Below are 14,149 nucleotides of genomic sequence, written 5' to 3'. Positions count from 1 at the left end.
TTGAAAACACTTCAATGAACCTCTGTTCTTCAGAGTAGTAGTCTTTAAGGGGTTGAATAATTGTGTAAATGAAGAATTCACAAAATAAACATTTACTACTGTATTACACAACCAATTGATGTCATTTTAGTTGCATATGGTTCTTTAAGAAGTCCTTGTAGGATTTCATTCTGAATACAATTACAAATGTACACTAAATTCCCTAAAACCCTTTACAGCATTGGGGGGTTGAATAATTTTGAACACAACTGTATACAGGCATACCCCACTTTTAAGTACACAATGTGGTTTATTTACTATCGCTGGAGAGTGCAAAATCAGGCTCCCTTCTGCATAGAAACCAATGAGCTTCTAACCCCAGCTTGTTCAATTAAGCCTGGTAATAAAACCTTGAAGCTCATTGGTTTCTGTGCAGAAGTGAGCCTGATTTTGCACTCTCAAGCAATAGTAAATAAACCCCATTGTGTACTTAAAAGTGGGGCATGCCTGTATATATATATATATATATATATATATATATATATATATATATATATATATATATATATATATATATATATATATATATATATATATATATATATATATATATATATATATATATATATATATACACATATATATATATATATATATATATATATATATATGTATGTATGTGTATATATATATATATATATATATATATATATATATATATATATATTCAAGATAGGTGCGGTGAGCAGCACAACAGTTCCAGATAGAGTCCAAAAACAATCAGACCGGATATATAGGGCCAGATCCGGAGAGAATTACATCCGCGCAGCGTATCAGAGATACGCTACGCCGCCGTACCTTACCTGGCGGAATTTCGAATCCTCAACGATTTTGCGCCGTAAGTTACGGCGGCGTAGTGTATTTCTGGCGGCGGAATTCAAATCGGCGATTAGGGGGCGTGATTCATTTAAATGAAGCGCGTCCTCGCGCCGAATGAACTGCGCATGCAACGTCCCAAAATTTGCCGCCGTGCATTGCGCTAAATGACGTCACTAGGACGTCATTTTTTTAACTTAGACGTGAGTTACGTCCATCCCTATTCACGGACGACTTACCAATAAAAATTTCAAATTTCGACGCGGGAACGACGGCCATACTTAACATGGCAAGTCTATACGCCGCAAAATACCAGCTTTAACTATACGCCGGAAAAAGCCGACTACAGACGACGTTGGAAAATGCGACGGCTGCGCGTACGTTCGTGGATCGTCGTAAATCCCTAATTTGCATACCCGACGCGGAAAATTACGCGAACTCCACCCAGCGGGCGCCGAAGTATTGCATCAAAGATCCGAAGGCGTACAAAGCCGTACGCCTGTCGGATCTTACCCAGATGCCGTCGTATCTTGGTTTGAGGATTCAAACTAAAGATACGACGCAGGAAATTTGAAAGTACGCCGGCGTATCAGTAGATACGCCGGCGTACTTGCTCTGTGGATCTGCCCCATAGAAAATTCCATCAAGGATTGCTGCACTTAAAATTTGTTCTGAGTCCAAAATAGACAAAGGATACATGTAATATTCCAAATGCCTAGCTTTCGGCAAAGTACAGAATGCACTTCCTCAGGCTAGAACATCATCATCATGTTCTAGCCTGAGGAAGGGTGTTCTGTACTTTGCCCGAAAGCTAGGCATTTGAAACAGAACATGTAACCTTTGTCTATTTTGGCAATTTTAAGTGCAGCAATCCTTGTTTGAATTTTTTATATATATAAAATGTTAAAGGGAAGCATACTGGTAGACCAAGGAAGACATCAATGTGTCAAGATAGAAAAGTTAAAGCAATATGACCTGAAAACAGAAAATGCACAACAAAACAAATGAGGAATAAGTGGTCAGAACCTGGCGTCAATGTCTGTGACCGAATTGTAAGTCTTTGGCTAAAGGAAATGGGATTTACTTACAGAAAAGCCAAACAAAAACCATAATTAACACCTAAACAGAAAAAAACAAGGTTACAGTGGGCTAAAGAAAAGCAATCACGGACTGTGGATGACTGGATGGAAGGGATATTCAGTGATGAATTACAAATCTGCATTGGGCAGGGTGATGATGGTGGAACTTTTGTTTAGTGCTGTTCCAATGTAATTAATGAAGACGACCACCTGAAGAAAACATGGGGTCGCATTTCAGGTAAAGTTACGGCAGAGATGACGGTCATTAAATCTTCAATAAATGCATACGTTTATATTGAGATTTTGGACGCTTTCCTTATTCCATCAATTGGAAGGATGTTGGGTGTTGATGACATAATTTTTCAGGATGTAATCTGATGCAGATGTTTGTTTTAGAACTGCAAAGTACATGGTGATTCCATAATATTTTCTTCAGAATTCAGTGATTCCGTATTTTTTTCATCTGCTTGGTATGCAAAAACAGTTGCAACTGACTACAGTTTTCTTTCTTTTTTTTAAGTGTTTCCTAAAGCCAGAAGGTTCGAATGTTAAGAAAATAGTTTTGAGGCATGTCTGTAATGTTTGATTTTCTTTTACACAGTTAACCACTTTAATACCGGGCATTTTCGTCCCCTTCCTGCCCAGGCCAATTTTCAGCTTTCAGTGCTATAACATTTTGAATGACAAATGCGCAGTCATGCAACACCCAAATGATTTTTTTTCCTCAGTTTAGGTCGATACGTATTCTTCTACATGTTTTTGGTAAAAAAAAAATTGCAATAAGTGTATATTATATGGGACGGGTGTTGCTGGCGCAAAAGAAAAAAAACGAAATTGTGCTATGTTAATGGGTTTGCTGCAATCAAAAAGAGGTGCAAGACACTCTATGGTGTCTCGTCCAGGATACAATTAGTGTAATATATGGATTGCGCTACCCTGGTGGTTGGTCTATAGCCACCTAGTCCTGGGCAATAATTACAATTATTAGCCCCTATATATATTACCCCTATTGACAATCCACCAAACATATAAGTGTATATAAATGTGTACCAAGTGCTCACATGTAAATATTCCTCTCAGAACAGTGTAAAAATCACATACATATGTGTAGCATACATATATTAAATAGTGCACTTAAAAAACGTGCGTCACCCCTAGATTAAGTTCGTAAAAGATCCTTGCCATGAAAACAAACAATTTTGTATATAGTGACAACAATTTTTTTTTTTTTTTAAATATATATACGGTATGTGATAAAAATGAAGATTGAATAGAGGTCTTCTAGATTGATCCTCTTCCTTTTAAAGTTCCAATATGATAACCGAGTGCTCATAAGCAATCAATGCTTCTCCTGTGAGGTGTTTAAAACACAACGTGATTTCACCACTTCCATGATAGTCCCATCACCGTTAAGAATGGCCACTCACCAGATTACATTTAATAAATACCTTTGGTTCATTCCCAGGATAACCACTCCTCTTTTGCGTCTCCACAAATGCCAGGTGTCTTGGGTATATTAGTATGGTCTCTTTTTCTCTATAAAAACTCAGAGAAAAAGAGTGCCCCTCATAGTGCAGTATGTAAAAAAGATTTATTATATAAAATCAAAGCATATATTGCACTCACATTTGGTTGTGCCCGTATGCCGGCACCAAGCTTCTCCAGCCGTGTATGCAACCATATGAAGGACAAAAAGCTTCCTGAGGACGCAATATACCTTGCGAAACGCGTAGAGGCTGCTGACATCTACGGAACAACACGCTGACTGTAAGACAGGCACAGGGGGAGGGGGAACACGAGAGAGGAACGGCTTTTTGTCCTTCATATGGTTGCATACACGGCTGGAGAAGCTTGGTGCCGGCACACGCACCATATATCGCCAAGAAACTGAGGACGTCATATGACGCCTGCCCAGGATGGGAGATCCCATCTACGGATGTCATATTATTATAGGCGGGGAAGGAGGTGGTTAAACAATTGAATGAACATTTTCCAAGAGTGATTCCATACTTTTTGCCAGAAGTTATAAAAGTCTATTGTTACTCATCATAGTGGTTAGTAAATTTGCTGTAGTCGCATTATTACGGTTATCGCCTGCCCTGGTGGTAGGGTATAGTGGGTATAGTCCTGCTTGACCCAACGCTGTATCCTGGTCTAGGCCAACAAGGCCTGGAACACAAACCTTCCTCACTGTGCTATATCTTTTCTGCTGCCCCATTGGAATGGTTATATCTTAGTCCTCTCCATAAAATTATCAGAATTTTGTGCTTAAAGTAGAACTATAGGCAACACTTTTTGTTTTTCATTTTGGATAGAGTAAGGGAGGGTTATAGCCCCTGTCAGTTTATTTTTTACCATCCCTGTCCCATTGCAGAGATTTCCCTTCACTTCCTGCCCCATAGCCAAACAGGAAGTGAGAGGAAATCTATGCAAATTAAGGCAATCCATTGCCCCCCCCCCCAGGCCCTAAGAACTAGTGTCCCCACTCGAAAATGTCAGGGCGTGTCTTAAACGGGAAAGGGGTGTGGCCTTGACAGGAAGGGGTGGGTCATATTTAAATTACCGGGTGCACGAGTTTAGTCAGGTCTAGGGCAGCACAAATCCTAAATACACTACTGGCTTGACCCCTCCGCTGGGCCTACAATGTTGGCCTGAAGTCTGGCCCATTGGTCGCTTGGTCTCTTCCTAGCATATGGACAAGTATGCATTGCTCCACAGGTCTCTTCATAGCTGGCCACATTAGTGTAGTCCCTTCTATATACGAATTAACTTTTTACGGGCTCCTGGCTGAGCCCCACATCCTTTAAATGTGTTATTGTTGCCATCTTCTTGTTTATGGAATATGGAATATGATGATGACAGTGCCATTCTGCACTCGCTTTTGTTACATTATAATATGTTTTTATTGTTCGTAAAAAACTGAATAAACAGATTGAAACAGGAACCAGGGACTTACTCCACTTACTACTAAAATGCTCAGTATGATTCAATCGTTCTGCAGATATTACATGTGTATTAAGTCATTTCAGTATAAAAAAGATAACAGTGAAAAAAAAGCAATAAAAAATGAATAATGATGTCCCTTTTAAAGCATACAAGATGTTTATTGTAGCCCTGGGGTGGTGCTGTAATGCCCCCAGAGTTACCTTGGATTTCTGGAATAAATCTGGCTGCCTTCGTTCGTCTCCCTCGCTGCGTTAGCCGTTTCCCCATCCTTCCATTCCTCCTTACAGAGTTTCCTCTTGGCCTGGAGGAACATCCACTCAGCTCATTAATATGGCTCGGAAACACTGCCAAATATTTAGAATCATCAAAGACAGCCCAAGAAATGCTACTTTTCTGTATTTTTTTTTCTTCTCTACTTTATTCCACCGTCTTTGTGAATGGAATGTTTTGTGTCTGTTACAGGTTAACCATTTCATGTTCCATAGCAATGGTGTTTTGCTAAAAAAGATCTTGCCGTCTTTGGCCGCATTGCTGATTTACAATTTATTTAAGAGCTTTGGTGATTAAAAAAAAAATCTTTTTCATTAGACACACTTCCAGAAGCGTCGGGGCCCCCCCCACCGAGAGCTGTGGTTCCTTCTATTGCCTCCTGTGTCACTACTATTTACTACACTGATGTAGAGGCTACCGGATTGAACCACGGTGCTCAGTGGGGGGTGAGGGCACAAATCTGACACTCGGATCATGAACTCTAAAGAATGTACAGATATTACTGTGTGTATATATATATATATACACACAGTATCTATCTATCTATCTATATATATATATAGATAGATAGATGGATATTGGGCCAGATTCACAAAGAGATACGACGGTGTATCTACAGATACACCATCGTATCTCTGACTTACACTGGTCCTATCTATGCGCCTGATTCATAGAATCAGTTACGCATAGATAGGGCTTAGATCCGACAGTGTTACAATGTGTTACACTGTCGGATCTTATTTTCGATTTAAAAATGGCGCCGGGGGCGTTCCCGCTGATTTACCTTGAATAATATGTAAATCAGCGAGATACGCAAATTCACGAACGTACGCGGACCCGACGCAGTCTTCTTACGACGTTTCCGTAGCGGCTTTCCCGTCGTATACTTACCCCTGCTTTTATCAGGCGCAGCCAATGTTAAGTATAGCCGGCGTTCCCGCGTCGAATTTGAATTTTCTAACGTCGTTTGCGTACGCCGATTCACAAACACGCGCGTCGCAAGTCACGCTCACGTCGAAACCACTGACGTCCTAGTGACGTCAGTGGGAGCAATGCACGCCGGGAAATTCCCCGGACGGGAACGCGCCTGATTTAAATAGTACACTCCCCCTAGCCGCGGAATTTGAATTCCGCCGGGGGATTTAGGATCCGCCGCCGCAAGTTTGGAGGTAAGTGGTTTGTGAATTAGCCACTTGCCTCTCAAACTTGCGGGAGCGGATCTTAAATCACGTAGATCGAGCGGATCTATAGATCCGCTGATCTACGTGAATCTGGCCCATAATCTATAAATATATATATATACACAGTGGGGATCGAAAGTTTGGGCACCCCAGGTAAAAATTTGTATTAATGTGCATAACGAAGCCAAGGAAAGATGGAAAAATCTCCAAAAGGCATCAAATTACAGATTAGACATTCTTATAATATGTCAAAAAAAGTTAGATTTTATTTCCATCATTTACACTTTCAGAATTACAAAAAACAAAAAAATGGTGTCCGCAAAAGTTTGGGCACCCTGCAGAATTTATAGCATGCACTGCCCCCTTTGCAAAGCTGAGACCTGCCAGTGTCATGGATTGTTCTCAATCATCGTCTGGGAAGACCAGGTGATGTCAATCTCAAAGGTTTTAAATGCCCAGACTCATCCGACCTTGCCCCAACAATCAGCACCATGGGTTCTTCTAAGCAGTTGTCTAGAAAACTGAAACTGAAAATAGTTGACGCTTACAAAGCTGGAGAAGGCTATAAGAAGATAGCAAAGCGTTTTCAGATGTCAATATCCTCTGTTCGGAATGTAATTAAGAAATGGCAGTCATCAGGAACAGTGGAAGTTAAAGCAAGATCTGGAAGACCAAGAAAAATATCAGACAGAACAGCTCGCAGGTTTGTGAGAAAAGCAATTCAAAACCACGTTTGCCTGCACGATCCCTCCAGAAAGATCTGGCAGACACTGGAGTTGTGGTACACTATTCCACTATAAAGAGATACTTGTACAAATATGGTTTTCATGGAAGAGTCATCAGAAGAAAACCTCTTCTACGTCCTCACCACAAAAATCAGCGTTTGAACTTTGCAAATGAACATATAGACAAGCCTGATGCATTTTGGAAACAAGTTCTGTGGACTAATGAGGTTAAAATATAACTTTTTGGCCGGAATGAGCAAAGGTACGTTTGGAGAAGAAAGGGCACAGCATTTAATGAGAAGAACCTCTGTCCAACTGTTAAGCATGGGGGTGGATCAATCATGCTTTGGGGTTGTATTGCAGCCAGTGGCACAGGGAACATTTCACGAGTAGAAAGAAAAATGGATTCAATAAAATTTCAGCAAATTTTGGATGGTAACTTGATGCCATCTGTGAAAAAGCTGAAGTTAAAGAGAGGATGGCTTCTACAAATGGGTAATGATCCTAAACACACCTCAATGTGGATTACATCAAGAGGCGTAAACTGAAGGTTTTGCCATGGCCCTCACAATCTCCTGACCTCAACATAATTGAAAATCTATGGATAGACCTTAAAAGAGCAGTGCGTGACAGACAGCCCAGAAATCTCAAAGAACTGGAAGACTTTTGTAAGGAAGAAGGGGCAAAGATACCTCAAACAAGAATTGAAAGACTCTTGGTTGGCTACAAAAACCGTTTACAAGCTGTGATACTTGCCAAAGGGGGCAGTACAAGATATTAACTCTGCAGGGTGCCCAAACTTTTGCAGACGCCATTTTTTTTGTTTTCTGTAATTTTTTTTCTTCACAGGAGCACTATGGCATATTGATGTGTATGCCGATACACCAACCTAAATCTTTGGTTCATGTTTAAAATATTGTGTCACATTTGCATAATATATATTTCTATAGATCGTTTGTATTTAGGTTATCCACACTAAATATTGGGTACATCGTGTCCCTGATATATTTTTTTCACACATGGTTGATTGTGTATTATATCAGCCCACAGTTCACATCTCCAGAGATTAAACCCTCTGGATAATTAGATCAGCGCAGTAACATTTTTCTTTTTAAGGATTTTTGACACCCTAGACGAAACCTTATTTTGTCGCCCCCCCATTGGCCCCACCCCTGACTCCACCTCCTTTGCCCTGCCCATGTATACCCCACCTTTTTAATGAAGTGTCCATCAGATGCAGCCTACCAGCGCCCATCAATGCAGCCTCACCAGCACCCATCAATGCAGCCTGACCAGCGCCCATCAATGCAGCCTAACCAGCGCCCATCAATGCAGTCTACCAGTGCCCATCAATGATTCCGATTGCTTGCTTCCATTCATTCTGGAGTCGGGCCACAGACAGTTCTCTGCCGCCACTGTGCCTCTGACACTATGTGCGAACAGAGCAGCAGCTGCCTGCTGATGCTGAGACTAAGTTGCTTGCTGCAGAGAGAAGAGAGTAGGAACACCAGTGGCCGGGCGCCCTAGGCAGCAGTGCGCCCTAGACGGCTGCCTAGATTGCCTAGTGGCAGCACTTGCCCTGAATGGCTGTGTGTTGAGTTCTTTTGAGGGGACAGCAAATTTACACTGTTATACAACAGCTTGTAGTGTAATTTCTTCAGTGTTATCAGAAGACAAGGTATAATAACATATTTTCTATTTTTTGGGGGGGTGTATTCACTTGTGAGATACTTTATATGCAGTTCTATATATACAGTCCTGTGTTCACTAAGAACAAATGTAAAATATAGTGGTGAGAAAACTTGTTCAACAAATGAATTTAAAAATCATGATTCATTGTCGGTTTAATTGAACTTCTCCAGATCCGATCTCCATGCAAACAGATCCTACGCCTTTAATTAGTAAGCGCTGTCCTAAGCACGTTGCTAATACAGGCTCCCTGTTTCGATAATAAATGTTCCCCTCCGTCCCCTTAAGGACCTTTTATTGTGTAACGAGCCATTACCGTCAGTCTCAGCATGTGTAGGCCATTCATCACACAGTCTTATGTTAATGTTATTAAAGTCTAATTAGACCTCTCGGGAAAGAAATCCTTTTGAAACCCGTTTCTCGTTAAATCTAGCGTTCTCGCTTTGCAGAATCCTGCAGGTTTGGCGCGGATTCTGTGACACAATTTAGCAAACATCGTCAAATTTTTTTTGCCCGATTTTATCTTTTATTTTGTGCTCACATATTATTGCCGTGCCATCATGGCACTGCCCGTATCGCGGGTTTGTTTTTTCTAATTGTAGACCCTTGTTATGGTTATTATTACGGAACGCTTTTGCCTGCTGTGCGTCTGCCAAGTGAAATATACACACTTGTTAAATTCAAAGGATCTAATCACCGAACGTACATAATTTGTTAATGTTTGTTTATTTTTATTGCTCTGCCTATAAAGGTTTCCATCTCCTGTTTCTACTAAAGTTTATATTACAATAAACACCAATTTCAGCTTTTGCTGCATGTGTCAGGCTGATCCCGGTTTTGGCTGCATATATCGGGGTCTTGTTTGATTTTAAAAGCTGGTCAAAGATTATATTTTCAATGTGATCAAAACAGGAGCAGATAGTAGTTTTATTTTTATTTTGTTCTTAAAGGGGTGTTCCAGTCATTTTTTATGTTTATTAAAAGTCAGCAGCTACAAAAAGTGTAGCTGCTGGCTTTTAATAAACATACACTCACCTGCTCCACGTTCCAGCGACGCGCCGGCCGGGGCTCCGCTCCTCTCCCCCCTTCTCCGTCTTCATTCCAAGTGTGGGCACCCGGCCGTGACAGCTTTCGGCTTCACGGCCGGGCACCCACTGCGCATGCGCGAGCGGCGCTGCGCCATTCAATTGGACAGACGATCGCCTGGGACCTGTCACGTGTCCCAGGTGTTCGCCAAACAGGGAGGGGCTGCAGAAAGACGATTAGACTATTCGCCTTAGCAGCCCCTCGGCGGAAGGAGGAAGTTGGACAGGAAGTCCCACTCCTCCTGAAGCCCCCACTCCCCCCCCCCAAAAAAATGACATGCCAAATGTGGCATGTAAGGGGGCGAGGAGTTGATTAAGAGGAAGTTCCACTTTTGGGTGGAACTCCGCTTTAACCACTTGAGACGTCTACAGCGTGGCTCTCAACTGCCGGGCGGCCGTCCCTGGACGTCTTCCTGTTTACATTCCCCCCCACGCGCGGCCGAGGGCGCGTGGCAGGGAAAAGCTGTGCCCGCCGTGTCACGCGGTGCCGATGCGTGTGCCTGGCGGACATCACGGCTGCCAGGCACACGCATCGGCACCGCGTGACATGGCGGGCACAGCTTTTCCCTGCCACGCGCCCTCGGCCGCGCGTGGGGGGGAATGTAAACAGGAAGACGTCCAGGGACGGCCGCCCGGCAGTTGAGAGCCACGCTGTAGACGTCTCAAGTGGTTAAAGCGGAGTTCCACCCAAAAGTGGAAATTCCTCTTAATCAACTCCTCGCCCCCTTACATGCCACATTTGGCATGTCATTTTTTTGTACTCAAGATCGGCAGTTGCAGAGGCAGGACGTGGAGCTCTGTGTGTAAACAGAGAGGAGACCGATGCTGTGTCCCTTGTACATAGGGACACCGATAGGTCACCTCCCCCAGTCAGTCCCCCTACAGTAAGAATCACTCCCGGGGGAACACATTTAACCCTTTGATTGCCCCCTAGTGTTAACCCCTTCCCAGCCATTCACATTTATCCAGTAATCAATGCATATTTATAGCACTGTTCGCTGTTGAAATGTGAATGGTCCCAAAATAGTGTCAAAAGTGTGCGATGTGTCCGCCGCAATATCGCAGGCCTGACAAAAATCACAGATCGTCGCCATTACTAGGTAGAAAATAAATAATAAAAATGTCATAAATCAATTCCCTATAACTTTTGCACAAACCAATCTTATTGCGTTTTTTTTTTTTTTTTACCAAAAATATGTAGAAGAATACGTATTGGCCTAAACTGAGAAAAAAAAGTTTTTTTTTAAAAAAAATTGGGATATTATTATACCAAAAAGTAAAAAAATATTGTGTTTTTTTCAAAATTTTCTGTCTTTTTTTTTTGTTTTGTTTTGTTTATAGTGCAAAAAAAAAAAAAAAAACGTAGAGGTGATCAAATACCAGCAAAAGAAAGCTCTATTTGTGGGGAAAAAATTATAAAAATATAATTTTGCCTAAATATCGCTCGTGATCCTGAAGCTGTCAATTTACTATATTTTTTTTTTTGGTATTTACACTTGGTAAATACCTCATGAACAGGCGTTAAACTAAATTCACAGAAGGAAATAAAAAATGTAAATGTATGCCGTAATTAAGTAGTGGTCCAGTCATGCAGTATTTAAAGATGGTGTACTAAACTTAGGGGAGGGGCCACCCTGTGACTTCACCTGTTGGTCCTGCCCCCTGTGGAACCCCGCTGACAGCTGATGAATCATCAGTTGTTAAGGACGCGGTGGCCGCCCAAGGTCATCATATGCTGTCCTGGACTTTGACTGGAGAAATCTGAATGATGCCTGCAGCTGCAGGCGTCATTCAGATATGATTATTTTCTGCTGGCGATTCCCTGCACCTTAAGAACAATCATTGCGGCTGTTCAGCCGCTTGATTGTTTTTACAGGCGGCGGGAGGGGACTACCCCTACCTCCCACTGCCCTCCAGTGCTTCTCCACCAGCGGTGAAAGTTTACCATAGAGAACACAGAGGACCACATAGTCCTCGTTAGTCTGTGACCTTCAGAGGCCCGGGGGAGACATTATGACGTCATACAGATGTGTACCGTCTTTTTAATTTTTTTTGTGGATCTCAGGCTTTTCTGCCTAGAGGAGAGATGTGGAGACTTATAAACTCCATATCTCTCTATAAAGAGGACCTGCCATGCGCTATTCTTGCTACAAGGGATGTTTAGAGCGAGAGCAACAATTCTAGCCCAAGACCTCCTCCGTAACTCTAAACTGGTTACCTGTAAAAGTGTTGCCTATGGAGATTTTTAGGTACCGATGTTTGGCGCCTAAAAAGCGCTCAGTGTTTTTATTGGCAGTTTAGAAGCTCCTCAGTGTGAAAGTACCCTTACGGCTCCTTTCACACTGGGGTGGGAGGTGCGGTGGCGGTAACCGCTCCAGTGTGAAAGGGGTCTAAGGCATCAGCATAACTACACATTTTGGACAATTTCATGCTCCCAACTTTGTGGGAACAGTTTGGGCATGGCCCCCTCCTGTTCCAACATGACTGTGCACAAAGCAAGGTCCATAAAGACACTGATGAGCGAGTCCTGACCTCAAACTGATAGAACACCTTTTGGATGAATTAGAGTAGAGACTGCGAGCCAGGCCTTCTGGTCCAATTTTAGTGGCTGACCTCACAAATGCTCTTCTGGAAGAATGGTCAAACGTTCCCATAGACACTCCTAAACCTTGTGGACGGCCTTCCCAGAAGAGTTGAAGCTGTTATAGCTGCAAAGGGTGGGCCAACTCATTATTGAACCCAACAGACTATTAGCCAGATTCAGAAAGAGTTAAGCCGGCGTATCAGTAGATACGCCGTCGTAACTCTGAATCTAAGCCGTTGTATATTTAAGTGTATTCTCAAATTGAGATACACTTAAATCTAGCTAAGATACGAAGGCCTGCGCCGTCGTATCTTCGCTCTCTATTTAGGCCGGCCGCTAGGGGCGTGAATGCTAATTTACGCCTAGAATGCGTAAATTAGCGAGATACGCCTATTCACGAACGTATACTTGCCCGTCGCAGTAAATATACGCCGTTTACGTAAGGCGTTTTCAGGAGTAAAGTTAGTCCAACAAAAAGCTGGCCTAGCCAATGTTAAGTATGGACGTCGGTCCCGTGTCGAATTTTGAAATTTTTACGTCGTTTGCGTAAGTCGTCCGTGAATGGGGCTGGGTGTAATTTACATTCACGTCGAAACCAATAAGTCTTTGCAGCGTTATTTGGAGCATGCGCACTGGGATATGTCCACGGACGGCGGTGATTCAGTTCGCATGTGTTGCGCTTTACAAGTCTCTCACTCACTCACGGCGCATGCGCCCTTTCGTAAAAAACGTCAATCACGTCGGGTCACGATTCATTTGCATATAACACGCTCACCTCTTCACAATTTGAATTAGGCGCGCTTAGGCCGGCACATTTACGCTACGCCACCGTAACGTAGGACGCAAGTGCTTTGTGAATACAGCACTTGCCTCTCTAACTTACGGCGGCGTAGCGTAAATACGATACGCTACGCCGGCTCAAACATACGCCTACGTGAATCTAGCTATAAGACTGGGGTGCCATTAAAGTTGATGTGCGTGTAAAGGCAGGCGTACCATCACTTTTGACAATATAGTGTATCTTTCTTATTTTATTTCCTCTTTATTCAGTGGCAGCAAGAAAGAGCAGCAAAGTTACGCAGTGCAATAGCTCACAGCAGCCAATCAGAAGCCACTTATTAACCAGTTGAACAGGGTTTTTACTCTTTGTGCAGTCCCCGGCCCCGCCGTCTATCTCTTACCACCAGTGCAGGAGAGCAGAATTGTCTTCTGCGTTAGAATTATTTAGTAGAAAGTGATGCTGATTACTCATTTCACACTTAATTACTTTTTATTTGTCTCTGCTTCCTGTGCTAACTGACCGGTCACTTTCCCATCACTTTCAGGCTGATGTTTCACGAACAGAAGGAAATGGGGTTAATCGCTATCGCGGCCCAGCAGACTCAAGGCAAAGGTCAGAGGATTTCTTTCAATTACAAAAACATGCTGTTTGGAAGTTACTGTGTTCAGTTAACCGGTTGTTTTTATATCTTATACTCATTTTGTGCAGCTGGCTTTTTATGTAGAACTCCACCAAGCACTGTCCAAGTTACACTTATCATTTAGAAAAATACTTTTTTTTTTAAGGCAAGACCCCTTTAGCCAATTACCAGCCTGTATATACCCATTAATTACTGGGCAATTTTTGGTAGTATGACTGGCAATTACTTGGTAATGTAACACTGTACTAAAAAAAGTTTTCTTTTGGTATTTGATAACCACTTGGTTTTTATGTTGTACTAACTTTCTGTTATAA

The 14,149-nt window shown here is 42.4% G+C and overlaps 1 protein-coding gene across 4 annotated transcripts in view; it reads left to right on the top strand.

Moving 5' to 3' along the window:
• The window catches only part of HLCS (holocarboxylase synthetase), a 268,996-nt gene that overhangs the window by 227,269 nt on the left and 27,578 nt on the right, over window positions 1-14,149 (top strand). For all 4 annotated transcript variants that reach the window (XM_040338959.1, XM_040338958.1, XM_040338957.1 and 1 more), the window contains one exon: window positions 13,740-13,807. In XM_040338959.1, the coding sequence (XP_040194893.1) occupies window positions 13,740-13,807 (68 nt within the window). The remainder of the gene's footprint in view (window positions 1-13,739; window positions 13,808-14,149) is intronic.

The sequence above is a fragment of the Rana temporaria genome, chromosome 2 (assembly GCF_905171775.1).
Source record: "Rana temporaria chromosome 2, aRanTem1.1, whole genome shotgun sequence".
Lineage (NCBI taxonomy): Eukaryota > Metazoa > Chordata > Amphibia > Anura > Ranidae > Rana > Rana temporaria.
Note: the sequence above shows the minus strand (reverse complement) of the source record. Positions and strands in the feature narration are given on the sequence as shown.